Source organism: Cervus elaphus, chromosome 9, assembly GCF_910594005.1.
Source record: "Cervus elaphus chromosome 9, mCerEla1.1, whole genome shotgun sequence".
In the NCBI taxonomy this organism is placed as follows: domain Eukaryota; kingdom Metazoa; phylum Chordata; class Mammalia; order Artiodactyla; family Cervidae; genus Cervus; species Cervus elaphus.
Window position 1 is genome coordinate 62566525 of NC_057823.1, and position 24811 is coordinate 62591335.

A 24811-nucleotide genomic window follows, 5' to 3' on the forward strand; every position below is an offset into this window, starting at 1 on the left:
TGGAACCCAGGCAGTCCACCTTAAAGGTCTTGTGTCCTGTGGCTGGGATGGACAGGCATGATGCCCGAGCAGGATGCTGGGTGGGAAGTAGGGTGCACAGCAGAGTCAGGGCACTCCAGATGGTCTGGACCAGGCCCATGTTGGTCCAGGCTGCTGGGGTTGGAGGTAGCTCAGACACCCCGCATCACTTTATATCATCTTTATCACCTGAGCTCCATGCTGGGCCCCAGACACGGCCAGATCCTGCAGCACTAGAGGATGGCAGAGGTCCATGCAAAAAAATGGTGTGCCACTCTGAACCCATTAGGCAAAGGTGGGGCTTACCTTCTGCCAGAGCATGATGAGGATAATGAGGGAGATGATCACGAGGACCACCAAGGCCAGGATGGCCGAGATCACCACCACCTTGAAGGGCAGGGCTGGACGCAGAGACAAGAGATGCTTATGAACAAACAGGGCATGTGGCAGCTCCCCTCCCTGAAATCTACCTCTGCAAAAACCTCTCTGCCCATCCTGCCCAGAATGGAACCAGCCGCATCCCCACTTTGGCCTATGATGTCAGACCTTTAGCCTCTCCTTTCTGGGCCACACCTCCAGCCTCACCCTAAATATCCCACAGTAACTCCCCCTGGATCACCACTGGCGTCCATATCCCCTCAGCCCTTTCCAGGGTCAGTCTGGCCTGTCTGCCACAGGTCCAGATTGAATACAAGCTCCTGAGAGCAGGGCTGTGGTTTACCTCTCCTCTGAATCTATGCCCTCATGGGGGCTTGTCACAGCTAGGATGGAGGCCAATGGATACAATAACCGAACTCCCACAGCCTGAGGCATACAGACTCCAGAAAGGAGCCTGTTTCCTCCCCCACGGTGATGGCAACAGTCAAGCAGATTGAGGCAGGGGCCAGGAAACAGGGGTAACCAAACAGGGCCAACTCTGGGTCCCCAAACCCTGAGTCTCCTCTACTCTCAAAGCCTCAGCCTCTTTGCTGCACATACCCACTTCTTCCCACTCCCTCCACATTCAGCCAGACCCTCATCAACCCTGTCCTGCCCCTCTGGCCTCCCATGATGTTCCTTGGGAACTCCCTCCCTCCTCCCCTGTCCCCCACAGGCCCTATTCTGCTCCCTAGAGAGCTCTAGGGAGCCTACATCTTCTAGGGAGCTATCTCTGAGCAAAAAGAGGGGACTTAACCCAGCCATGACAGTTCCCTGTGGGGTGGTATATGGCTTCCCCCTCAGATGGCACACAAAAGCTTTACTTCTGCCTTGCTCAGAGTTGGTCAGTAGGTGCCCACTTGCTCAGGAATATGAACGCATGTGTGGGAGTGTGGATGAGATAAGGCATTAAAACCTCCACCCATGCCACCACAGGGCAGGGGAAGGCAGGTCCATGTAAAGAAATATCTGCTTATACAAGCCCAAAGACCTACCTAAGTGCCAGTATAAGTGTGTCTAAAACACCTTGTACAAGCTTCATAGCTCTGCTCACACTGGCTTCTGGCTTCTCCTGTAGTCCCCTCCGCTTTACCTCCTCTCCCAACCCCTAAATACATACATACTCTGTTCTCCAACCATGCTGATTTCCTTTAATTGCTCTGAATTCACTTTGCCTCTGAGCTTTTACACAGGCTGTTCTCTCTGACTGGAGCACCATTCCTCACTAGGCTAACTCCTAGTTATCTTTCAGGTATTGGCCTAAAGCTTCATTTCACCAGGATACTTTTCTGAATCCCATAGATGGGGATGGAGCTCCTTCTTCCTCTAGGCTTTCCCCCCAGAAGCTGACCCTCACAGTGAGGTAGCCTAGTTCCTTGTCTGTGTCCTTTCTGGGCCATGGGCACTAGGAGGACAGGCAGGGCTGGGCTTTCTCCAGAGAGAAGCTGAGATCCTGTGACTATTTACTGAATGAGGAAACAGGTGCATAAATGAAGTTTATGCATACAGGTCCATGTATGCACTGGGACTGCCAGGTAGCAAAAGCATAGGGGCACCATAGGGTGCCCTACGGTGAACATAGGCACTGTTCATATTGGTGAGAATTATGCACGGATGTGTGTCTGCTACCAGATATGCATGGCACAGCAAGCATATATGTAGGGGGATTGGGTTGCCCACTTTTACTGAAAGGTGTGCTGCATCTCCATGCTTACAGACATGCACTATGCCAGTGTGCATGCTGCACAGGGGTTTTACATGCACTGTTTGCACACTTATATGGGGATTGTGTACCACATATACACACCTACAGACATACACTTGTGAGTTTACATATCTGCCCAGAGATTAGGATGCTCGTGTATGTGGTTTACAAACCTATACTTACTAGGTTTACATCCACAAATATGCTTGTGTACATGCTTACAGACACATGCTCAAGCTTTATGCATGTATGTGGGGATCAGACATTCTTCACTGCCTGCTTTACAAATCTACACTTGGAGGGTTTAAACCAATGTCCAAGGATCAGGCAGGCTCAAGCACACATATATACAAAGTACATACATAAGGAGATAGAGTTGTTCATAGTCATGGTTTACACACATACGCTCGTGGACACACACATGCGCCAATATTGTGCTGTTGTGTAAGCACATAGGAACATAGACTTGCAGCGCTCCTGAGTGCCCTGGCTCCGCCAGCTCTGGCCCGCCATGGGCATACAGACACAGATCCAAGTATAGCAGGGTGGAGGCGGGGGTGAGGGGTTGTCAAGGGGCCACAGAGGATGGAGGACTCACAGTGCGGCACCACGGTGACCTCCTGCACGTCGTAGCCCAGCAGGTTGTGCAGCGTGCAGCGCACGGACAGCGGCTGATCCACATGGCGCAGGCGCAGTGTGCTCACCACCTCGAACTCCTGCTCCTCCGCCCAGTATGTCACATTCGTCTCTAGCTGGCTCTCCTCCTCGGAGCTGTTCCCCAGCGGCGTGGGCGGCAGCTCCCGCGGACACCTGCAGAGAACCGGCCAGGTCGACTTCCAGTCCCTTCCCACCCTACACGGGCGGGAAAACTGAGGCCATAAGCAGGCAGCGCCACTGTGTGGTGGTGGAAGGAAGCCGGGCCTGTCCAGTTTCTTTTACCCACTGCCTGCTCCTTAGTGGGTTCCTCCTGTGATCTCTCGACTGACCAGCAGGGGCGCTCCTACCCTAGAATTGGGAACCCTGGATTGCAAAATCCACTCCCTTCGTTTGACCCTCAGGGTCGAGGTAAGAAAAAGCGACAGTTTAAATCATGCAGAGCATGTCCAAGAAGCCACGTCTTCTAGACTATGGCTCTAGCCTGGAACAGTGTTCCCGGAGGAAGGTTCCGGACTAGATGACTTTCACTGAGTCCATCTAGTTAGCTGTGGGTACCCTGGTAAACTGAGGCTTGAGGGTCTGCTCACCTTTTGAGGTCACTGCAGGTAGACCAGGTGAGGTGTGGCTGGGGCATGCCGCGGCCGCGACAACGAACTGTCTGCTCCCCATTGGCAGGGTGACTCTCGCTCAGCTCCAGCACACGCACAGGCACTGCATGAAAAGGGAGCAGGCAGAGAGGCGGAGAGGTCAGAACTGACAGTCAGTGAGCAAGGCCCTCAAGGAAGACCTGGGCCACAGTCTCCTTTGGGGGAGGGGGAGGGGAACTGCAGACTGCAGGTGAGCACTAAATACAAGGAATCGCCGTGTGAAAACGGACAGATTCCCCTTCTGGGTACTTCAAAGGGAATGCCTGTAGGGAGCTAGTCTGTCTCTAACACCTAAGATTTTCTAATCTTCCCTTTAACAAAGAGAGGGCAAGCCTCGGATCAGAGTCCTGGATCAGCAAGAACATGGAGCCAGGATTTAATAGCATTTTTTTGTTTTCTCAGAGTTTATTTTAGTGGTTGCTTTATATTTATGACATGTGATGCTGATTTTCCATCTACAATGGAGAGGTTCAATTTTCAGTCAAAATAAATTTATTTTTAGGAAGTCAGTCCACAAAACATTAAGTCATTATTGTCTCATTTCTCTGCTCAAAACCCTGCAGTGGCTTTTCATTTCAGTCAGCGTAAAAGCCAAAGTCCATACAAGGCCCATGAGGGCCTAGACTATCTATCCTCCCATGGGCCCCCAACTGCCCATCTCAGCTCTGACCTCATCTCCCACTGTTCAAGGTCATCTCTGACCTCATCTGCACCGTTTATCTCTCACTCTGTTCTGGCCACACAAGTCTTTCAATGTTGCCTTCGTACTGCGTGGTGTGCCCTTTCCCTAATTGGCTAATGCCCTCACCTTCTCCAAGTCTTCACACAAATGTCATCTCCATGCAGTCAGTCCTGATCATGCTATTGAAATTGTAGCTCTCCTCACTCCCCAGTCCACAGGAGTCTCTGTCCTCCTTACCTAGCTTTTATTGTTTTCTTTCACAGCAGTTGTTACCTTCTAACCTTGTACCTGGCTTGCTGTTTTTTCCCCCACTGAATGTTTTTCTTCCTCCCACTAAGATTCAAGCTCTACCATGGCAGGGCCTCAAGAACCTTGAATGGACTGGCATAGTGTAGCTGCTCAATAAATATCTAATTAGTAGTATAGTGTAAGTGGTGTGTGAGAAGGAAAAATCATGGCACTGGCTCATGAATGCCTGAGGTTTTGCAAATACCAGTCTAGTGCAATGACTTTCTTTAAAAGCTGGGGAAACTGAGGTGCAAAGAGGGGATGTGCATACAGCAGTGGTCAGTGTTGGAGCCTTGTCTAGAATCCAGCCCTTTGAGTCCTGGACTCCCTCTTCTGCTCCTCCTCTGGGTGGATGGCCAGTGTAGGAATAGAGAGAGAACAGAGATGGGAGGGTCAGGGGAAGGATAGCAGGGTGGAAGGTTCCTCACCATTGACCTGCAGCTGGAAGGAGATCTGGGCTTCAGCATCCTCATGGAAGGCCCGCATGGTGTAGTAGCCAGCCTCAGCCACCTTTACCCGCACCAGTGTCAGCTCTGACACATACCTGAGGAGGAGGACAGGCCAGGGGACCAGCTGTCAGAGCTGGAAGAACTCTTACAGCCCCCACCTTTCTTGTAAAGATAAGAAAAACAAGGCCTAGGGAATAGAAGGGGATTGCCAAGGTCACATGGGTGTCAGTAGCAGTGCCAGGACTTTTGGGTCTCCACCCATAGGCAGCTCCAGTGAGCCAAGAGGGAGGGTTAGAAGGATTGGGGTGGAGGGCATGGTGGAGGGGAAGCACCATCTCTGTTCCTCCACATTTCATCCCTTTCAGAAAGGCCTGACACTGCCTTATTCTAACATACAGCACCTCAGGTCGGCCTGCTAATCTCCAGCCTCAGGGCCACATTCTTGCATAGGTGGCAGTTGGCCTGCCTGGCACCCTCTTCCCTAGTCATCCTCTTTTCCTCCAGGGCTGCTTCCTGCTGGCCCCACCCATCACAAGGACAACTAAACATCTGGGTGGTCATATGACCAGCATCTGTTTTCCCCTCTAGAGAGGAAGCTCTAGGAAGGATGGGGCTGTCTGTCTCTATTCAGGCAGTGTCCCCAGTGCCTGGCACAGTGGCCTGGCAGGGTGCCTGTCACAGAGTAGGCTCTCAGGAAAGATGGGCCTCGATAGGTCTTAAGGCTGTGGGCTGCCTGGCGGCTGCAGAGAACAATAACTATAATAGAGTGGACGGGAGGCTGCTCACCGAGTCTCAGACACATTGCGCGTGGACAGCGCGATCTCGCCGGCGCTGGAGTCACCCAAGGTTCGGTTGTCCTTGAACCACATGACGGTGGGTGGCGGGTAGGCCTCGAACACCACCTGCAGTGTCCGGCTGCGGTGGAGCTCGGCGAACTGTACAGGGTCCAGCTCCCCCAGCAGCCGCACATAGCCGTTCTCTGCAAGGGGCAGCCGTCGGAGGTGGGGCTGTGCCCTGAGCCAATGGGGCAGCACCTCCTGGGGGCGGGGCTCCTGGGGCGGGGCATCAGCTGTACACCGAAGGAGCCCAGCGTCCTGGAGGCGGGGCTTCAGGCTTTAGGAACTGAACCTGAGCTTCGGGGTTCAGGTTGGGACTTGGGTGGACTGGAGCAGGAACCAAATTTGAGTCTGATATTGGTTTGGGGGCAGGGTTCAAGGTTGGGACTAGAGTTGCAGTGCTCTCTAGGTGTGTTCTGTCTGATGATTGTGGCTGAGATGAGTTACAGCCTGCTTCAATTTGGGGATGGGGCGGCCTGGGCCTGGAATGGCAGTAGGGATTTAGAAATCGGGTTGAGGCTAGGGTTCTGGCTAGCTGGGAAGTCTAGGTTGGGATTAGGACTGGACTTGGAGCTGATACTGTGCTTTGGTTGGGTTGATCCTGAAAATGGGGCTTTGGTTGGCACTGAGGCTTGAGCTGGATTAGAACATGGCTGACAGTACCCCAGGGCTGTGATAAGGTCTGGGTCCAGTTCAGAATGAAGGCTGGGGCTAAGCTCAAGGCACTCACCAACCACGGTGACATTGATAGCCTTTTCATCACGATGGTCGCTCACACTTTCTGACACATTGCAGATGTAGGTCCCTGAGTCTCCCAGTTCAGCACTGGGGATGTGCAGGATAGAACGTATGTGGGGCATTTCAAAGAGGAAGTCAGTCACTGGCTCCACCAGGCGTCCACTCTGTAGGGACAGTTGGGGCAAGCCCCCCACATCAGAAAAGGTCCAGGAAGTCAGGCTATAAGTTGAAATATCCATCCCTGCCTGACCCTTCCTCTAACCTGTGGCCTGGCATTACCTCCATGCGTGGGTATGTCCACTCGAAGTTGACCACCTCATTCCCGGTCACAATGCACATGATGGTGATATTCTCCCCTTGGCGGACCACAGTCTGCACTGCATTCACTGAGACATTGATGGATGACACTGGTGGAAAGAGACTGGCTTAGGGCTGAGGAAGTCACCACCAACATCAGCTTAGGGATGGGGTCAGGGTCCACAGAGGGAGGGCATGACTGGTGTGTGGAAGATTCATTCTTTCGACAAATATTTATTAAATACCTACCATATGCCAAGTCCTATTCTAGGCATTAGGGCTTTAGCAGGAAATACAACAGGCAAAATTCCTATCCTCATGAAACTGGCATTCTAGAATGTTTTGAAATCAAAGTACTCTCTGAGTACCTAAGTACAAAAGAAACTTACTGAGCACAACCAGCTACTCTCCATCTTTTTTTTAATCTTCACAATAATCCCCCTAGATAAATGGTCTGTATTAAACCTACTTTACAGAGGAAGAAGCAGACTCTGAGAGATTATTTGCCTTGTGCAGAGTCACTCAGATGGGAAGTGGCAGTGGGATTCAAATCCCACTGGTTGAAAGCCTGTGCCTTTGCCTACCACAGTATATACAGCCCAGTTCCACCACTAATGCTTCCCATGACCTTTGGCATACTTCATCCTCTTTCTGAGCCTCAGTTTTCTCATCTGTAAAATAGGGCAACACACCTGCCTTCCATAGCTGTAGTGAGAATCCAGTGAAAATGGAATTGCACACTTGATAATCTGAAAAGGTTAGTCCCTCTGTGGACAGTTATACTTGCCTCGGCTGAGCACCAGGCAAGAAAGGGGGCTCACCCTGGAGGCTGTAGACATGGTAGGCGTCGGAATCCACTTCCCTGTCCCCAATGGTGGTTTTGCAGATGTAGGTCTTGTCCTCAAAGGTACCAGAGAAGCCACGTTGAGGGTCATAGGCTATGGGCAGGGGGACATCCACCTTCTTCTCATGCAGCATCACCACCAGCCTCGGATCCGTCACTCGACATGGAATTGTGGTCTCAGTTATTTCCGTGAGAAAGATGAATAGCTCCTCAGGGTCGACAGGGAGGAAGCCCACAGAAGGATCTGCCAGGGGCAGAGCCAAGAATGTGAGTCAGAGGAGCTGGGTTTCTGGCTCTTCCCTGATTTGCTCTATCACCTTGAACAAGTCTCTTCCCTCTCTGCCCCTCAGTCTACTTTCTACAGAAGAAGCATGCTCTCAGAGGTCCCTTCTAGCTTTAGCATTTGATATGGACAGCATCAGCCTGAGAAACAAGATAAGTCACAAGCTGAAGGACAGCTGGTACCTGAGCTTGGAAAATGGGGAAGATGGGATGTGGAGGCCAAGGGGGTACATATTGGAACCAGCTGAGAATGCAGCGTTCTTGGGAACCAGGAATGGGATGGACTGGCAGACAGCAGACAAATATCCAGACCCAGGGGTGGGAGTGGACATACTCCTGGACCGAGCCAGGCTGGATTCTCTGATTCATCTGCATTTCTGAGATGGCTATGTTTCACCATATCAGTAAAGCGCCCTCTGAGCTTCCCCCAGATGCCTGCAGCTAAGAAGAGCAGTAGAGGTGTAGCACATAGGCCAGGGGTCCTCACCTGGCACAAAGATGTAGAGCCGTTTTCGCTCACTGGCCTCCAGCCCATGGGAGCCTTTGTAGCCACAGAAGTATTCTCCTGTGTCTAGTCCAGTGACGTTGACCAGTGTCAGCACGCTGGAGAATGTGCCGTCTTGGGTCTTGGTCATTTCCTGTGGGGGTTTCTGGGACATCCGTTCCCACACCACTGGAGCTGGGCCCAAGCAGGTCAGAACAAAGGTGCTGGAGAGGTTGAGGACAAGTTCTGGCCCCGGGGGTATGATGACCAGGCCCCAGAAGGCCCGTGGTCCCAGCAGAAACAGCAGGGGCAGCAATAGCACCTGGCCTTTGGGAGAGGAGGCATCAGACGTCAGGGCACAAGAGCAATAGTACCTCTTTCCACAGCTGACCCTGAGGAACACACCTCCCTAATCCACAGAAAACAGAGACTGGAACCCATGGCTCTGAGCCCTGCTTGCCCAGGGTCTAGTCCCCAGGGACTCCTGGCCTCCTGCTCTCAGTGCCTAGAGACCCCCAGCCTTGCAGTCCTTCTGCAGTGCGGCATTCAGGCTGCAGGCATGTTCTCTCAAAGGCATCAGGAAATCCTTGGGAAGCAATTCCCAGGCCCCCAGTTCCTGCATTACTTCCCAGGTCACTTTCTGAGCCTCTTCCCTGCAGTTGCCCCAGCTGCCCAGGTTGTGCCCAAAGCCCAGAGATGGCCCTGCTTGGGGAGGTGGTGGCCAACATAGTCCAGAGTGGGGCAGATCAGGTCAGAAAAGAGACTGAGGCCCCTGGAGGCTGAAGGTGCTGGGGATGTCTAGTGATTGGTTTTCCCTCTGCCTGCTGATGCCCTGTGGAAGGATGCTGTAGGCCTTGCACCCAGCCTCAGCAGCTGAAAACCCTGGAGGTGAAAACAAGCACCCGTTTAGATGGGTGGGTGCTCAGCCAGTGGGTCAGATATCCTTGGGTGAACCTTTGGCTGGTCACTGATTGCCTGGTCAGCATTGATTGCTTGAAAAAGCTCACCCAGACTTGGGAGCTCACAGCCAATGAGGGGTCCATGAATAGGAGGGGTCCCTCACCGGAACCAGACATGCCAGACTGATACCATTAAGTGCTGATAAGAGATGGGAGACCAGGGTGACTGTTAGGAAAGAGGGTGGGGACAGTTGGTGAGGGGACATGGGCTATGGAGGGCCAAGCCAAGGATTTGAGCTGATGGCTCTGGACAGGCACAGGTCCACTGAGGCTTCTGAGCTGAGGGGTGGACAGTGAAAGGAGGCCTCCACTGAGACCCACTAGAAAGGCAGGGAACTGAAGCTCAAAAGCAGAGCAGCGCCCCTGGGCTCCCAGGCCCTAGTGCTAGCATGAGCCACCCTGCCAGCTCCAGGGTCCTACCTGGAGGCTCCCCAGGGCCCTCTATCCCTGCCCAAGGCTACCTACCTTTGAGGACAACAGCTCGCATGATGCTTGGAATCCGCATGGTATCCTGCAAAGTTAAACAGGAGTCAGGGCCCAGAGTAGCCAGAGGCAGTGCCACAGCCCGTCTTTGCCCTGGGTCCTGTAGAGTAAGCCCCGGCTTGAGCCACCCAGCCCCTGGATCCATTAGGCTAAAGTCAAAGGCTACCCATACTCCACACCAAGAGGGCACTCATGCCCAAGGGGCTCTTTCCCCTGAACTGGGCCAAGTCTCGGGGTGCCTGGACCCTGCTTTGGCTCTGCCTCTTCTTCTCCGATGACCTTGACTGAACCCCCCGCTTCTCCTTGTGTCTTAGTTCCTCTGCACGTACGGTGGGGGTGGGGTCTTGGCCTGGATGCTGTTCAGGGGCCCACCGGCTCTAACAGCCTGTCCTCTGGGTGACAGTTCCAATACCAGGCTCTTATCTGCCAGGACAAATATTTAGGAAAGTGTGATGAAAGGCCTGAGGGAGAGGGAGGGGGTAAGCCAGAACCCAGAGAACTCCCACAGTTCCACAAGCACAACAGGAAGTGGAGGCGGCTCTGGGAAGGGAAGCGGGGGAGTGGGGCTGTGGAATGTGGGGGGGCACCCCCATGCCTGGCCCCCTTAACTCAGCTCCAAGCTGCACGGGGAGGCCCAGGGGGAGGGGCCAGGGGCTGGACCCAGGGGAGGCCTCACCACACAGCAAGGCATCCTTGCAAACTACTGAATCCAAGCCCCCTCGCCCACACTTTCAGTGTCCAGATGGGGAGACTGAGGCTCTGAGAGGGGAAGAAGTTTGCCTAAGGTTACATGGCAGAGCTTCTTCTGGAGGGAGACAAAAGTGACTGGAACGAAACGGGTAGAAAGACAAAGACTCAGAGATACAGACTGGAATCACCCAGTGATGGAGGCAGAAAGAGAAGCAGGGACACAAAGGGAGGCAGGTCAAACTACATGGGTCTTCACCATCTCCCTGCCCTTGGCAGCCCCATCCGAGGGTCCAAAATAACCAACCATAACCAGGTTTGCAAAGTTCTGACTGCAGTATCAACAGGAAGGAGGCCAGAAGTAGGTGGGGGTCCTAAGGCCAGAAATGTGGGATAGACCAGGTGGCAAGGAGACCAGAAGACCTGCTGCCTTCCCTGAGTGGCTGCCCAGCCTGGCCTGGCTCCTAAGCCCATGCCAGATTGCGCCCACTCCACCCTCGTCTCATCCCTTTTAGTTTGCAATACAGGGCTAGGAGCTGAGATTGAGCCCCAGCAGGGCTACCTCCCGCACCATCACATTTCAGTGGCCTCCGTCTCCAGCTCTCAAAAAAAAGGACGATGGCAAGTGGCTCACTTGCAGGGCTGTGTTTACACATTCATCATGGAACACAGGCAAGGGCCCTGGACTGGGGACCGCTGGCCTCAGCTCTCTGCTCAGCACCCTAAGAACTCCCTGAATAAATTTGCTCTCCTGTTCCTCTTTCTCCTAGTCCCTTCAGACCAGCCTGCCTGAGGGCCCCCTCCCCTCTCCCAAATGCTTTTAGGCCACATCCCCAGTGCCCCCCGCCCACCCCTCCTGCTGCAGCCCTCCAGCTGGTTGCCAGACCGCTTCCGGCAGGATGAAGCAGCGCCACAGTGGAGACAGCAGCCCCCACAGAGGCCTATCTGCCCCTTAGTGGGTGCCTCTCTGGATCCCCCCCTTCCTGCTAGAGATCTCAGCCAAAGAAAATCATTAGCAGTGGAGGCTGGGGGAAGGGGTCATTTCAGCCTCCTTGCCCGTCCCTTCCCCACCTCCCTGGCTGGCCACACTGTTTATTATTCTAAAGGAGGAATTTGGTCGGCTGGCCTGGAGATGGGAGGTCATGACAACTAGGACTGGCCTGGCTCTGGAAGGCTGTGGGCTAGGCCCCTGGGTGAGCAGCTCCCAATCCTGGCTCCTCTCTGCTAGGCCTGCAGCTCAGGGGGATTTGAGTCCCTGAGGCTCTGAGCTGGGAGGGGCCTTCTTGAACAGGCATCAGAGACCTACAGACAGAGTCATGGCCCAGTCACATCAAAAAGGCAGAATCAGGCTGCAGGGAGAGGATGGGTTGGGCAAAGGAGCTCAGGGAGAGGGGAGACACCTTAGGGAGAGTACAGATAACCACGGACCTTGAACTGGCTTCTCCCTCCATGAAATGGGCATTTCACATGGGGCTTCAGACCCACCATGAGACTGAGTCTCCAGCCCTCTCCGGGAGTCAGTTTCCCCTTCCATACAGGGAGACGTTTGGATGGATCACCTCAGAGAGCCAGCCTTGCTCTAACACTGCCAGAGAGAAGGTTCTAGTTACTATTATTCCTGCTGGGGTGGCCTGGGGACATGGGGTTGTTGATGAGAGGAAAGGCGACATTCCTGAGGCTGGAGCAAAATGAGCATCCATAACCCATTTTCATTCCATGGATTCAATTCCCTAACCATTTGGTCCCAGATTTGCTGTGTATACTTTGACAAATTCTTTCCCTCTCTGGGCTTCTGTTTTTCAGGTGACTTCCAGACAAATAAACAGGTAATATGGCCCTGTGGAGGTGACAGGGGAAGAGTGGCATGGGCAACAAGCTGGTGGATTGGAAAGAACCAGACTGGGGACTGGGACCCCACCTTCTGGGCCATCTTGGATGACTCCTTGACCCCTCCAGTGGTCCACCGATTACCTATAGACTTCTGTGCTTCCCAGGGGGTGTTTGTTTCCAGCCAACCCTAGAAAGGCCCAGGTGGCTGATATAGGGGAAGAGAGCTTGCCTGTAACCACTTCTCTTCTTCAGGGGCAGGACTGCATTCCAGGGAGGAGCCACCTGGGACAAAGTGGGTGTCATAGGGAGGAGGAATCCCCTTCCTACCACACTCTCCTGCCTCAGAAGGCCCTTGGAGCACAGAGAGGAAGGGGATCCTCAGGGATCTCCCCTTTGTTTGTGAGGCGAGTGCTGTGTGGGACGTTCTCGTGATTCTTCCTATTTTGGCTAGGTTGGGGGTACAGAGATCCACAGATGGGATAATTGCCCAGCTCCTCACAGTGAGTCAGAGGTACCCCCTCAATCCAGGGTAAGACCTCAAGTCCAGAGGAACAAGTGTGCTTGAGTATTCCTCCTCAGAGCCTCAGCCTTGCTCATACAAGCCTCCACTCCTTTCCCACCGCCTTAATCTAAATAAATCCAGTCCATCTTGGCCACATCCGCTAGCAGCAGCTTCCCTCCCTCAGGGTCCCAAGGCTCCCACGACACAGGCAGGCTGGGGAGGGGGGCCTGCACGGCTGCCAGTGGGGGAGGCTCACACACGGAGAGCACGTGCACACACAGCACAGGCTCCTGCCTACGCGCTCGCTCACACACTGCTCTGAAACACACCCGTGTGCGGCGGGCCCTGTGTGTGCCCAGCCCGCACGCCAGCACCAGACGTGCACGCCCACACATGCATGGAGCATGCAGCTCCACCGCGCCTGGATCACCACCTCGGTGCTCTCCCACATGCCCATGTGAGGTGCACACACACATGCAGGTTAAATCACACATGTACTTAGCACAAGCGAAGCTACGCACATGCAACATGCATAGAGCATATGCCCATGGGACCCCAAACTCACCGGAACACACATGCACATGTGGGCACAGACAAGCCACAAAGTCAACGTGTACTGTGCCCTTACTGTGCCAGGTACTACCCTGAGCACTTGACATAGACTGGCTCACTTGCTCCTCAGACAACACTATGAGGTAGACAGATACAAGGATCACCCTGTTTTAGATGGGGAAACTGAGGCAGGGAGTGCTTATTTACTTGCCTAAGAGCAGAGAGCAGAGATTGAGCCAAGGCAGATGTCTCTGCCAGCACTACTGTGTTTACTGGGTTTGGCTGTTCCAACGTCAGCGGGGACTGATGGAAACGGACAGGACTGAGATTTATCCAGCCCAGAATGACAGGATGTGGTGACTGGACGTAGAGGGGCTGGAGAAAGAGGTATCCTAAATGAGCCCCACTCCTATTTCTGGCTTGGAGTACTTAGGGGGCAGGAACGTGTCTGTCCTAGAGGCACAATATCTTTTTCTGAGATGAGAATGAGGCAGAACAGGAGTGGGAGCTGGCCCTGAGCTGGTTTTAGGATTTGGAGGGGATGTGGGTACCTGAGGGAACAGGGGGACACTCAGTCTGGAGGCAAGGATCAGGCTGGGCAGAAATAGCAGTGAGATGGGGATGGGAGGAAGCCCTGCTTCACAGAGGAGGGGTGCTTGAGGCCCTCAGTCTCGGGCCAGGGATGCTCTGAATAAACAAGATGCCAGAGGGAGGGGGAGGCCTGGCCTTGGGGTCATGGGGTTAGAGTCTTGGAATGTCAGAGCTCTGAGGCCCTCAGGGACCATCTATCTGATCCAACCCTCTTCCTGTGCACCACTGAGCAGATGGGAAAACTGAGGCTTGGAGAAGGACAGGGACCAGTGTCAGGGTTTTGACCTAGCAGGCCAGGTTCAGGGGGCCAATGGGGTGCTGTAGTTTATCTGACTGGGCAGCCCCTGCCTCCAGCCCTGGCTTTGATGTGAGGCTGGTGGTTCAAGGCCCAGGATTTGAACAACAGTTGCTATCCACTCCCTCCCCACAGGATACTGCCCCCACCCACCACACATAGACCTTTATATCACTTTCCCGGCCTTGTCCCAGCCAGACAGGGATTAGAAACAGACTCAGAGGAGGCGACTTGCTAAGTTGCTGTCAGAAGTGGGATGCAGACTCCAGTCTCCTGCCTGGTGGTCTGGTCCTCCCTCCTGCACACCACGGACACTTCACAGCCCCAGACACAAACTTCAGGGGCAGATCCCCAGCTGAGAGGAGGGGATATGGGTCCAGCTAGTCCAGCTCTGTCACCTGCTTTTACAGTCCTGCCCCTCTCTGAGCCTGTTTCTCCATCTGTACATGGGGTGGGCAGGGCTGTCCTGAGAACACTGCTGGGGCTGACATGGGTGACTCTCAGGACCCTGGTCTGGAAGTAGTAGTGCTGAGTTGAAATGCTGGGGTGGGGGTGGGGTGCTGGGGAGGGGCCCTGGGCCAGGATGTCATGACTCAGCTCAAAGAAGGCAGCCAGCTCCAGGCCCGGGAGTGTGTGGGGGCAAGAGGGATCTGGAGCCAAAGCCTGAGTCCTCCCGTCAGCAGTCGGGGGAGTATGAGAGTGATGGCAGAGGGTGTGGCTCTGTGGGCTCACCCCAAGTGGGCTGAGCTGTAGGTGCGATCCTGAAGCATGGGTATGGAACCCCATCCTGGGAGCCAGGAAGGAGAGCAGGGTCTGTTGGGTTGGGAGATAGTTATGGGCAGGGGGTAGAAAGCTAGAAAGTGGCTGAGGTTGTGGAGCTCTCACCTGCCTCCCTCAATCCAGTGCCCCTTCTGCTGCTGAAGGTCAGCATTCCACCCTACACACTGAACCTCCCCACAAACCTCAGGATCACGTGGAGGCCAGAAAGGGTGAGCAACCTGACCTGAGGCACACAGCGATGCCACACAGTCACCCAGGCCCAGTTCTCTGCCATGCTGCTTCTAGACCCAGAGGACCTTCCTGTTTTCCAGGTATCTATGAGGTCCTCCAAACAAAGCAGCAGAAATCAGTGAAGTTGCGGCCTGCAATGGGACCCAGCTGTTCTGGAAGTCCACGTGGGGTGAAAGGACAGTGCCAGTTCCATGCAACATCACTCTGATGGCCCTAACCCACCCCCTCCAGCACGAGTTTGGTGGCCTCTGGCTACCCCATGGTACCACACACTCCCATATCGCCTTTAGTCTGAGCCTTCCTGCCTGTCCTCACCCCCTGACCAGAGGAACCTTCCTGAAATCCCCACCCAACCATGTCCTTCCCTGGTGCCTCCACGGTTCTCCATCCACCCTACATAAAGGCTGGCTTCTTAGCCCAGCCTGTAAGAACCTTCACGCCCTGCCCTGCTGACAGACAGCTCATCACCACAGAGGGGGCAGGATGCTGTCCTTCCAGCTCCCTGGGGGCCCAAGCGAGGCCCCCACGCTCTTGTCACTCACTCTGTTCTTCTCTCCCCAGGAGGCCTCCCTAGGGACACAATGGAAAGAAATGACCTCTTTTCTGGAAGTTCAAAATAAAACGAAACATCTGTCTGGATCGGAGCCAGGCTGATAAAACATGGACTGATCCCTCCCAGTCCGAGCCCCCGTCTCCTGCCACACACCCCTCACCCGCCACAGAGTAGCAGAGCAGGCGCTTGGAGGTAGGGGGAGCAGGCCTAGTTACTTGGAACAGCTCGTGGGAAAGCGCTCAGTGTGTGCCTCACGGCCACTGGGGGCCCAGGGGAGGGGGTCTGGGTCCCCACACAGGCTGGGAACCGGCCTGAGAAGGAGGTCAGAGAGGGAGGGAGGCCCGCCACATACCCCTGTCCACCCGCCCGCCAAGCAAACGCTTCCTGCCTCCTCCGGCGCCTCACTGGCCCCCTGCTCGTCCCCGTGGCCACCCCCTGGGCCATTGTGGCCTGGCTCTGCCCAGGCCCAGTGGATCCCTGGACTAGAGTCCTCTGGATCCCAGCTGGGCCTCAATGCCCCCTTTGAAAAGGAAAAAGGACTTAGAAGACCTTGAAAATAAGAATAGCTAATTCTGATTTAGTTCTTATCACCCAATGCCTGGCCCAAGCCCTTAATGTGAATGGTCTCAGAACAATCCATGACATCGGTGTTGCTTCTGCATTTTATAGATAAGGAGAACAAGGCAGAGAGAGTGCAAATCCTTTGCCCGAGGTCACAGAGTTCCCAGTGGTGGAGCCGTGCTGGATCCCGGGTGGACTCATCTCAGAGCACACAGGCTCAACACCCGTGTGACAGCCTTTCTAAGGCAGGAGGCAGATTCTGAGTGCCTGACACAGAGTATGAGCTCAGTAAAGGAGTCAGTGGGCTTGTTGTTCACCCTCTATTTCCTAACCTCTCCCCTCTTAGCTGGGTGAAACTGAAGTTGGCAGAACAAAGAGGCAGACAGTCACATCATCTTTCACAGAAACCTATCTTCTTAGGTGTGAGATGGGCTGTAAGTCCTCCGATTTCACATCTCCCCCAGGCTCTCTGCAAACAAAGAGATTGTCCAGCCTCCCAACTGCACACCTCCCATGATAGGGATCTCACCACCTCACCATGGCCTGTTCCATTCTTGGACAGCTCAGGTTCCTCAGGGGTCAGGCTATTTGAAAACTTTTATTACATGTGCTCAATCTATCTCTTTATATCCTCAACCCATTATTCCTGCTTCCATTCACCACTGTCAATGCCCCCCTGTTCCCACAAGCAGGGCATCTTTCTTCTCGTTCATTTTTCTGATGCTCCACAATGTGAAAACAAACAAAAGCCCTTACTAATTCAGAGCCAAGCACTCTGCTAAATGACATGACCTGGGAATTTGGGTTCATCCTCACAACAATCCTGTGAGGAGGGTACAATCATTATTCCTATTCACAGAGGAAGAAACTAAGTCTCAGAGAGGTATGGCAACTTGCTCAAGGTCACACAGCAAATTAATAAAAGCCAATGATCAGCTGGGATTCAAACTCAGGCCCATCTGACTGACTCCAAACATGTATTCTTAACCGCTGTGTAGGACTGCCTGTATTCTGCCCAGAAACAGGTCTGTTCACAGAGAAACACTCCCACATGGGTTCACCCTAACGGGGCCAAGCTCTCAGGTATTCGAGGTCCTCAGAGGTCAGAGTCCTGAGCAGGGGATCTACCCCGGCTCACCCACAAATTTGGAAGTTAAGCAAGACGGGATCTCAGAACCTTTCTGGGACATCACTGTGGAACCCGAGGGTCAGCATCTACACTGAGGAGAGGAGTCTTTGCTGAGGACAGCAGGGCTCTGGTCTGCCACAAGGCCTGTCCCAAAGGCCTCAGACAGAGCATCCTGGCAGTCGGGCTAGATGCAATGCTATGCTGCACTTGGGGTCCAGGCCTACCCCTGCTGGGGCCCCAGCACCCCCTTTCCATTGTTCAGATGGCCCAGGGGCCCCTGCAGCTGCAGAGTTCTAGGCCTCCACCATCCTTCGGCTGTCCTCCCTGCAACCCCCGCCCCTCACCGCCCCCCAGAGCCTCATCTCCGGCCGGTGCCATGGCAACAGAGAGCGCCAGGCCCTGGCAGCCAAAGGAGCCCCCGAGAGGGGTCCCGGGCTCAGACTGGGGAGGGGGGTGCGGCAGGCGCAGACAAGCAAACCTTCTGTTCCCCTGGCTGCTGCCAGCCCGGGATCAGCCCCCGGCTGGGGTGGGGGCCGCACACAGAATGGGTTCTCAGAGCCAAGTGGGCAGGGGGCAGGCGGGCCTCGGCTGTGTGGACTGACCCACCAGCACGCGGCCTTCCCCCAGCAGCCCAGAGTCCACACATCGGGCGGGGCAGCTAGCTAACAAGAACCTGCCATTAACTGATGCCAATTACAGAGCATTGAGATTCCCCTCATAGCCCTCCTGCGCAGCAGAGCCAGAGGGGAGAAAACTCCCACATTTTAGTCCCCTTATTTTCCCCACATCTGTTCTCTCACCTCTTCCTCCAGGTGCTCACCCTGAGTCTCCCACTCACTGTTACTCAGCCTCCCTGTGCCTCCGGTTTCCCCTCTGTAAGTCCGGGCTCGTCATTGAGTTGTCGAGGCCTTCAAATGAGTTAATACAAGTAAAATGCACAGAGCAGGGCCTGGCGCACAGCCTTCGGCCAAGTCAGTGGCCACGTGACTCTTCTTCATTCACTCACGGGAGAATAAGTCACTCACTCATTCACTCACTTGGCCTTGAGACCCAGCTAGGCTAGGCTAGGCTTGTCAGCAAAGGGGTCTGTGTGGGAAACGGGGTGGTGAGAAAGCCAAGAAGTGTCGCTGCTGTTTGTTACTAGGTGTCAGCAGGCTCAGCTTGGGTGGAGGTGGGGTCTCCTCCTCCAGGACCAGAACCCAAGGCTAATGACTCCCAGTCCACTGTCTGCCAACCTGCTCTTTGTCTTAGTCCCTTAGTTCGACTTTGCACAAAAGAGAAAGCCCAACAATCTGGGGGATATCTCCAAGTTCCTCATATAGGATTAGGCTTACAGTAGGTGCCCAATATGGGTTTCCCAGCTGGCGCTAGTGGTAAAGGACCCGCCTGTCAATGCAGGAGACATAAGAGATGTGGGTTTGATCCCTGGATCCTGAAGATCCCCTGGAAGAGGGCATGGCAACCCACTCTGGCATTCTTGCCTGGAGAATCCCATGGACACAGGAGCCTGGCGGGATATGGTCCATTGGGTCACAAAGAGTCGGACATGACTGAAGTGACTTAGCATGCACACAGGTACTCAATAGATGCTTACTCAACATGAGAGATCAAATGGCTGTGGAAGGTCAGCTCTCTGGTCGTCAGCTGCCCTGTAATAACTCAGGACTCCCTGGGCTGGGACACTGGGATAATAGGTGATGGTGACCCTTCTCATCTAGGGAGGTGATGGTTCGGAGTGATGAGGGGGCTGAACAGATATATGGGACTCTGATGCCAGGGGGTGGCGCCTGATGCCTCCCAGGGAAGTGAAAGCACGCGGAGGGGCTCGGCCAGGCCAGGAACAGCAATACCGCCACTTAATCCACTGCCTCGTAACCACGTGACTTCTCGGAGTTTAACTTCCCTGAGTCCCATTTTCCTGGAAAACCACAAAAGAGACACCCTTTTCCATTGCTGTGAGGGTTAGAGATGATGATGAAAGGCTCCTGACATGACAGGCTCAGTCAATGGTAACTGTTATGATTATAGGATGGTTTGAGGGGGAGGAGAGGCTGTGAGTTGGGCTCTCTGGGGGATGATGTCAGGGAAGGCTATTCCACAGAAGCTCTGTGTGAGCAGTTAAGGAAGTGGGAGATCGTGAGGCATCGGGTGATGGCAAAGAAAGGACTGTGAGGCTGGAAACTGGGGCTTGTCAGCAAAGAGGCAGGTGATGGGCAGAGAAGGAGGGCAGAGGTCACTTTGGGAAAAGATTGGGATATGGGTAAGGACTTGGGCTCTGCCCTGGAGGCACTGGGAAGCCAACTTGTCAGGGTATTGACAGTGAGGGTGGGGGGCTGGCTGCTGCCTGGGGTGACAACAGTGTACCTCTAAGCACTTATGGGGATGGAGGGCCTCCACAAGGGGGAGTGACAGGAGTGGCCCGGCATTTTGTGGGAGTGTGTAGATTAGGACGGGGACAGTAGAGGCAGCGACACCAGCTCTGGGGATGAAGCCATCTCAAACCCAGCCTGAATTCCTTGGCAGGACCAACTATATAATTTGATGGGCTGAGGGCAAAATGCAAATGTCAGGACCCTTGTTAAAAAAAACTATTAAGCATTTCAAGGCAAGGCCATTCTAAGCATGAAATCCTCTGTGCCTGCACATGTTGAATGCTTATGAAGTCATCCCTGCTCCCTGGACTAAAGCAGAGGCCATCTATTTGTCCATCCACCCATCCACCAACCTGTTTATCCATCTCTCCGTGTACTTATCACTTTTACTATCCATTCAACAGAAAGGCTCTGGCCTGAAAAGAACATGATAAGATTATTATGATAAGAACATAAATATAGGTAAGACTGGAATGGCCCACAGTCCACTGAGTCACCCTTGAGCCTTTCCCTTCATGCCCAAAGCCCTGGGCTAGGAGAAGCCCAAGGCTTCAGTGACAGGTTTGTAAATCTGAGCCCTGCCCCCTGGGGCTGATTCTGGAACCTCCTCCCACTATCCACCTCTTAGGCTCAGCCTCAGGAGCAGAGAAGCTAGAAGAGGAGGGAAAGGAGGGTGTCACAGCCCTTATAGCCCCACTTACCAAGACAGAAGGTAACCAGGACAGCAATAAGATGAGACACAGCCACACAAAGCCGACAGGAGCTCTCAGGGGCCAAGGATGGAGCAGGATGTAACCCTTGGGGTCACTGAACTGTCCCCTTGCCCCCTCGTTTTACACAAAAGGAAATTATGGCCAGGATGAAGAAGTGATGTAATCAAAGGCTCCATGGTCCACAAGACTACCCAGAGCGGGTCCCATCCCTCATTGGGGTGGCATTGCTACATTCTAGCCTAAACTCTGCCCTATGGCCTCAACCTAGTGAGAGCTGGAGCCTTAGCCCTGGGCCACAGAGACGGGTGGAGAGGATCCAACACATGTGCTGGCACAGAGGAAAGTCCAGGCCAGCAGGCTGGGTCCTGGGCTCAGTGCTATAGCTGAGGCACATCCCTCCTCTTCTCTGGACCTCAGTTTCCCCTGTATACAATAAGGAAGTTGAACACAGTGATCCCCATAGTCCTTTTCATCTCTGACCTTCAGGAGCTGTCTGACCCCCTGGCCCTGCTGCCCCCACCTCCCAAGTGACAACCCCTTCCATCACAGGGCAGAGAAGCTGGTACCTCTGGCAGATGAAAGGTTTTGCGCACCTAGAAATTAAAGATCTCTGAACTGAAGCAAGGAGAAGAGAGGGTGCTAATGCAGCTAAAACGATACACTTTGATTTTCAACCTCCTGCACTAGGCTGGGGTTAGGAAGGGGGTTCCTGGGGCCATGGCCTGGAGGTTCAGGAAGTTCTTTGGCCTGAGGGTTCTGGGCCTGAAGTCTTGGGAGGGGCTAGGGTTTGGCTTCTACACTGGGAGCAACAGTATGTGAATTCCACACTCTTCTCATTAGATGTGGGTCTCTGTATTCATTCCCTTGCCTCTGGACCCCACCATTTGTCCATCTACCACGGGCCAAAGCCTTGCCTTGAAATCAGAGCATATGAAGTTCAAAAATCAGCAAAGCGTCACAGCATCCACACACAACCCTTCACAGGCACTCCTCCTGACCCTCCTTCCTCAGTATCCAAGAAAAATGGGCCTGTGGGTGCTGGGGAAACACACCCTCAGAGCTCCCCCAAGAAATAGAGTGCATTTCCAGGCTGCTCTGATTGTCAGAAAGTTCTTCCTCTTGATTATAGGGCACCATTTTCCATTAGTGGTCATCGATCCTGACCGCTTTCTGTAACGTGCAGAAAAAGGGTAAGAAAAAACCCTTTCATTGTGAAGTTAAATATGCATGATCCCTGAGTACACAACAGGGCTTGTGTGGCTGCCAATCTGGGCTGGCGTGGCTTGGAATCCTGGAATTGTTTTAGGGCTGGAAGGAACTCAGGGATCATCTCGTTCAAAATCCTTATTTTACGGATGGGAAAACTGAGACCCAGAGAGGGACTGACTCACCCACAGTCACACAGGGTAGGTTCCGGGGTCTGATGACCACCTCTAGAGCTCTGAGGGGGCCCCCACGGCTGAAGCCCAGGCCCCACCCAGTCGCTCAGTCATGGACTCTGGAGTCAAAAACACCAGGTTTAAGTCCCGACTCCATCATATCCTAGCTGTGGGACTTAGAGCAACTGACTTAACCTCTTAACCTCTCTGGGCATTTCTTTATGTATAAAATGGAGAGTTTATGTCCACTCCTTGAGGTAGTTTGCGGTGATTAAATTAGTTCCGCAAATATTTATTAAGCAGTCACTGAATGCCAGGCCTGTTCTAAGTGCTGAGAAATACAGCCGTGGACTTGATGGTAATGGATGTAAAAAGCACAGTTAAAGTGCTCAGAGAAGGCTGCTCCCAGTTCTGTCCTCTCTCACACATGGCTTCCCATTTGAGGTGTTTCAAGCTCTGATGATGGGAAGACATGGCCAATGGGCAGAGGGGGGAGGTGTGGAAAATAGTGGGGGAAGATCTCCCCCTTCCAAGGGTCCACTGTCTGCGGGTTCTGAACCATCTGCCAGAAATAGGGCATGGGGGTGTTTCAGGAGTGCCTGGGGCCCTCTCATTCCTTTCTCCCTCCTCACCGTTCAATAGCCCAACCTGAGCAAAAGGCCCAGAATTCCCTCCTTCAGCCCAGAAGGCAGCTGGTCTCAGAGCCAGACTGTGCCTGGAGGATGGACGTGAGTCTTCAGCACAGCCATGACGCCCAGGTCCCTTCCCTTCCACGGCTACAGCCCTTCACAAGGTGCAGGCCAATCTCACAGCCATGTCGTCCTGTACAGGAGGCGGGGAGAGCAGAGGCACTCTGTCGGCTCTCTTAGGCATTGGGTCCAGCCGCACGAGATGCAGGAACCACGCTAAGTGCCTTATCTATATTATTACTTTGTCGACCCTGCGTCTCACCCTACTGCTCACAGAGGAGGGACCTGTGGCCCAGAGAGGCAGAGCACTGGCCCAGGGTCACACAGCTAGAGGCAAGGGGGCATCATTGGATGCCCGAAACTGGTGTTGTTTACCCACCATGCCCACTGCCTTCCAGATGCAGACGCAGCAAGAAAGAGGACATGGGGGCCTGAGGTTGGCCACACAGAGGATTTGAGTTGAGCCAGGACCAGCTCTGGGTCTCCTGACTCTGAATCCACGGTGCTTTCCGCTGCCCCACATCTGTGGGCAATTAGAAGTCTCAGCTCTTCTTCCCACAGAGGAGGGAGGGCTGCCTGATCACTACTGAAGGGAGGGGGCTCACCAGATGGTCTCCCTCCTTACTCAGGACCAAGCCGGGGCCGCGTGGACCCGGGAGCTAAACTTTCTGCTGGAGAAGGTGCTGGACCCAGGAGCAGGCTCTGCGGGAAGATGGAGACTCTCCCCTCCTACCAGAGCCTCCATGGGAGCAAGGAGGTTAAGTCTTTGGTTTCAGGCAGACCTCAGCCTACATACCAACTCTACCAACTGTGCGACCCTGGGAAAGTCACTTAGCTTCTCTGAGCTTTGTTTCCCTTGTCTTCAAATCAGGGGTAATCATAATACTGATTCTAAAGAACTGCGATGGGGATTATAAGGCCTGAGAGGTTCCAGGCTCTGTACCCAGCACAGAGTTAGCACTCCAGGATGGTGACCCAACATAATCTGCATGTTCCCAACTGCTGTGGATTCAAGGCCCTGCTGCTTGGAGGCAAGGGAAGATGGCCTGACTTCAGAAGACCTCACTAGAGGCCTCTGTGTACTTTGGGATCACAGAGGCAGGAACATTCCCCCCTTAATATAGAAAAATGTCGGGAAGACCATGTAAGATTCTGGACAGGCATCCAGAGGGTGATAAGGAAGGAAGAAAGGAAAGAAGATAAGAGGCGTGGGTTCTGGGCTCACCCTTGGAAACACAAAGTCTTCAGTAGGTCCCTCCTCCCCTTTACAACCACATTGGCTCAGTCCCACTGCCTTCCCATGGGCCCTGGGGTCAGAACACAGGCCGGGGAAGCCTGGGACCCAAACAATCTCTGATATGTAAACAGAACACAAACAGAGGGTCAAGCAACAAGGCTCCAGGATGATGGGCATGGCAAGCTCTTGGAAGACTGGAGGAACCAAGGAAGGCTGCCTGGAGGAGGTAGAATAGGGAGGGTCCTTAAAGGAATAGGGAAGGTAGTGAGGAAGGGCGTGCCTACAGGCAGGATCATGAAAATTCCTCTGGGAATCCTGGGATCTGACTGGCAGGAACACAAAACCCAAGTCTGGTGTGATGGGGCAGGGAGCTTACTATCTCCTGAGCTCTGCCACCTACCAGCTGTGTGGCTGCCCTGAGGCTCTGTTTCCTCACCCATAAATTTGGTATAAAATCAGTCCCTGCCTTCGGATTTGCTGGTGAACGCTACATGAAATCCAGCATAGAAAACACCCTGAATGGTCCTAGCATGCAATGTGTCAATGAGTGGCAGCTGCTGTTAGGAGTTTGGGCTTCCCATAGGTACCATCTTCTGGGGAAACTCACGGAAGGGATGGTGATCAGATACATGTTTTAGGATGGAGCGGAAAAAACGGGAGATGAGAAGGCCTGAGAAGCTGCCTTTGACCAGAGGAAAGGGCCCAACAGCCAACTCCCTTTCTTCACAGAGGGGCCCCCAGGCTGAATCCCGGGCCCCCAGGCTGAATCCCAGGCCCCCAGCCCAGCCTGCATGAGGACGGGCCTGCCTCTGCCCCCTCACCTTCGCACTTTCCCAGCCACTGGGGGTTTGGAAGGACATCTTAGGAATCCGGAAAATTTGCAAATCCATTTAAATCCCGAGAGGTTGCCTGGCGGCCGACTGG

General features: G+C 53.9%; 2 protein-coding genes across 4 annotated transcripts in view; one reads left to right on the forward strand and one right to left on the reverse strand.

Annotated features, from left to right (window-relative positions):
- PDGFRB (platelet derived growth factor receptor beta) overlaps positions 1-24811 on the reverse strand; it is a 37347-nt gene that overhangs the window by 11651 nt on the left and 885 nt on the right. The window contains exons 2-12 of one of the 3 annotated variants that reach the window (XM_043913274.1): positions 20223-20285; positions 9769-9814; positions 8348-8671; positions 7556-7822; positions 6717-6844; positions 6430-6601; positions 5650-5842; positions 4843-4958; positions 3385-3508; positions 2739-2950; positions 325-419 (exon numbers count right to left, since the gene is read on the reverse strand). In XM_043913274.1, coding sequence (XP_043769209.1) covers positions 325-419; positions 2739-2950; positions 3385-3508; positions 4843-4958; positions 5650-5842; positions 6430-6601; positions 6717-6844; positions 7556-7822; positions 8348-8671; positions 9769-9814; positions 20223-20234 — 1689 coding nt within the window. In that variant the 5' untranslated portion in view covers positions 20235-20285. Of the gene's footprint in view, positions 1-324; positions 420-2738; positions 2951-3384; positions 3509-4842; positions 4959-5649; positions 5843-6429; positions 6602-6716; positions 6845-7521; positions 7823-8347; positions 8672-9768; positions 9815-20222; positions 20286-24811 lie in introns of those variants that run through there. The other 2 variants (XM_043913275.1, XM_043913276.1) reach the window with 2 other exon arrangements.
- The window catches only part of CDX1 (caudal type homeobox 1), a 29429-nt gene continuing 28136 nt past the window's right edge, over positions 23519-24811 (forward strand). The window contains exon 1 of the mRNA XM_043913279.1: positions 23519-23523. The gene's annotated coding sequence lies outside the window, so the exon portion shown is untranslated. The remainder of the gene's footprint in view (positions 23524-24811) is intronic.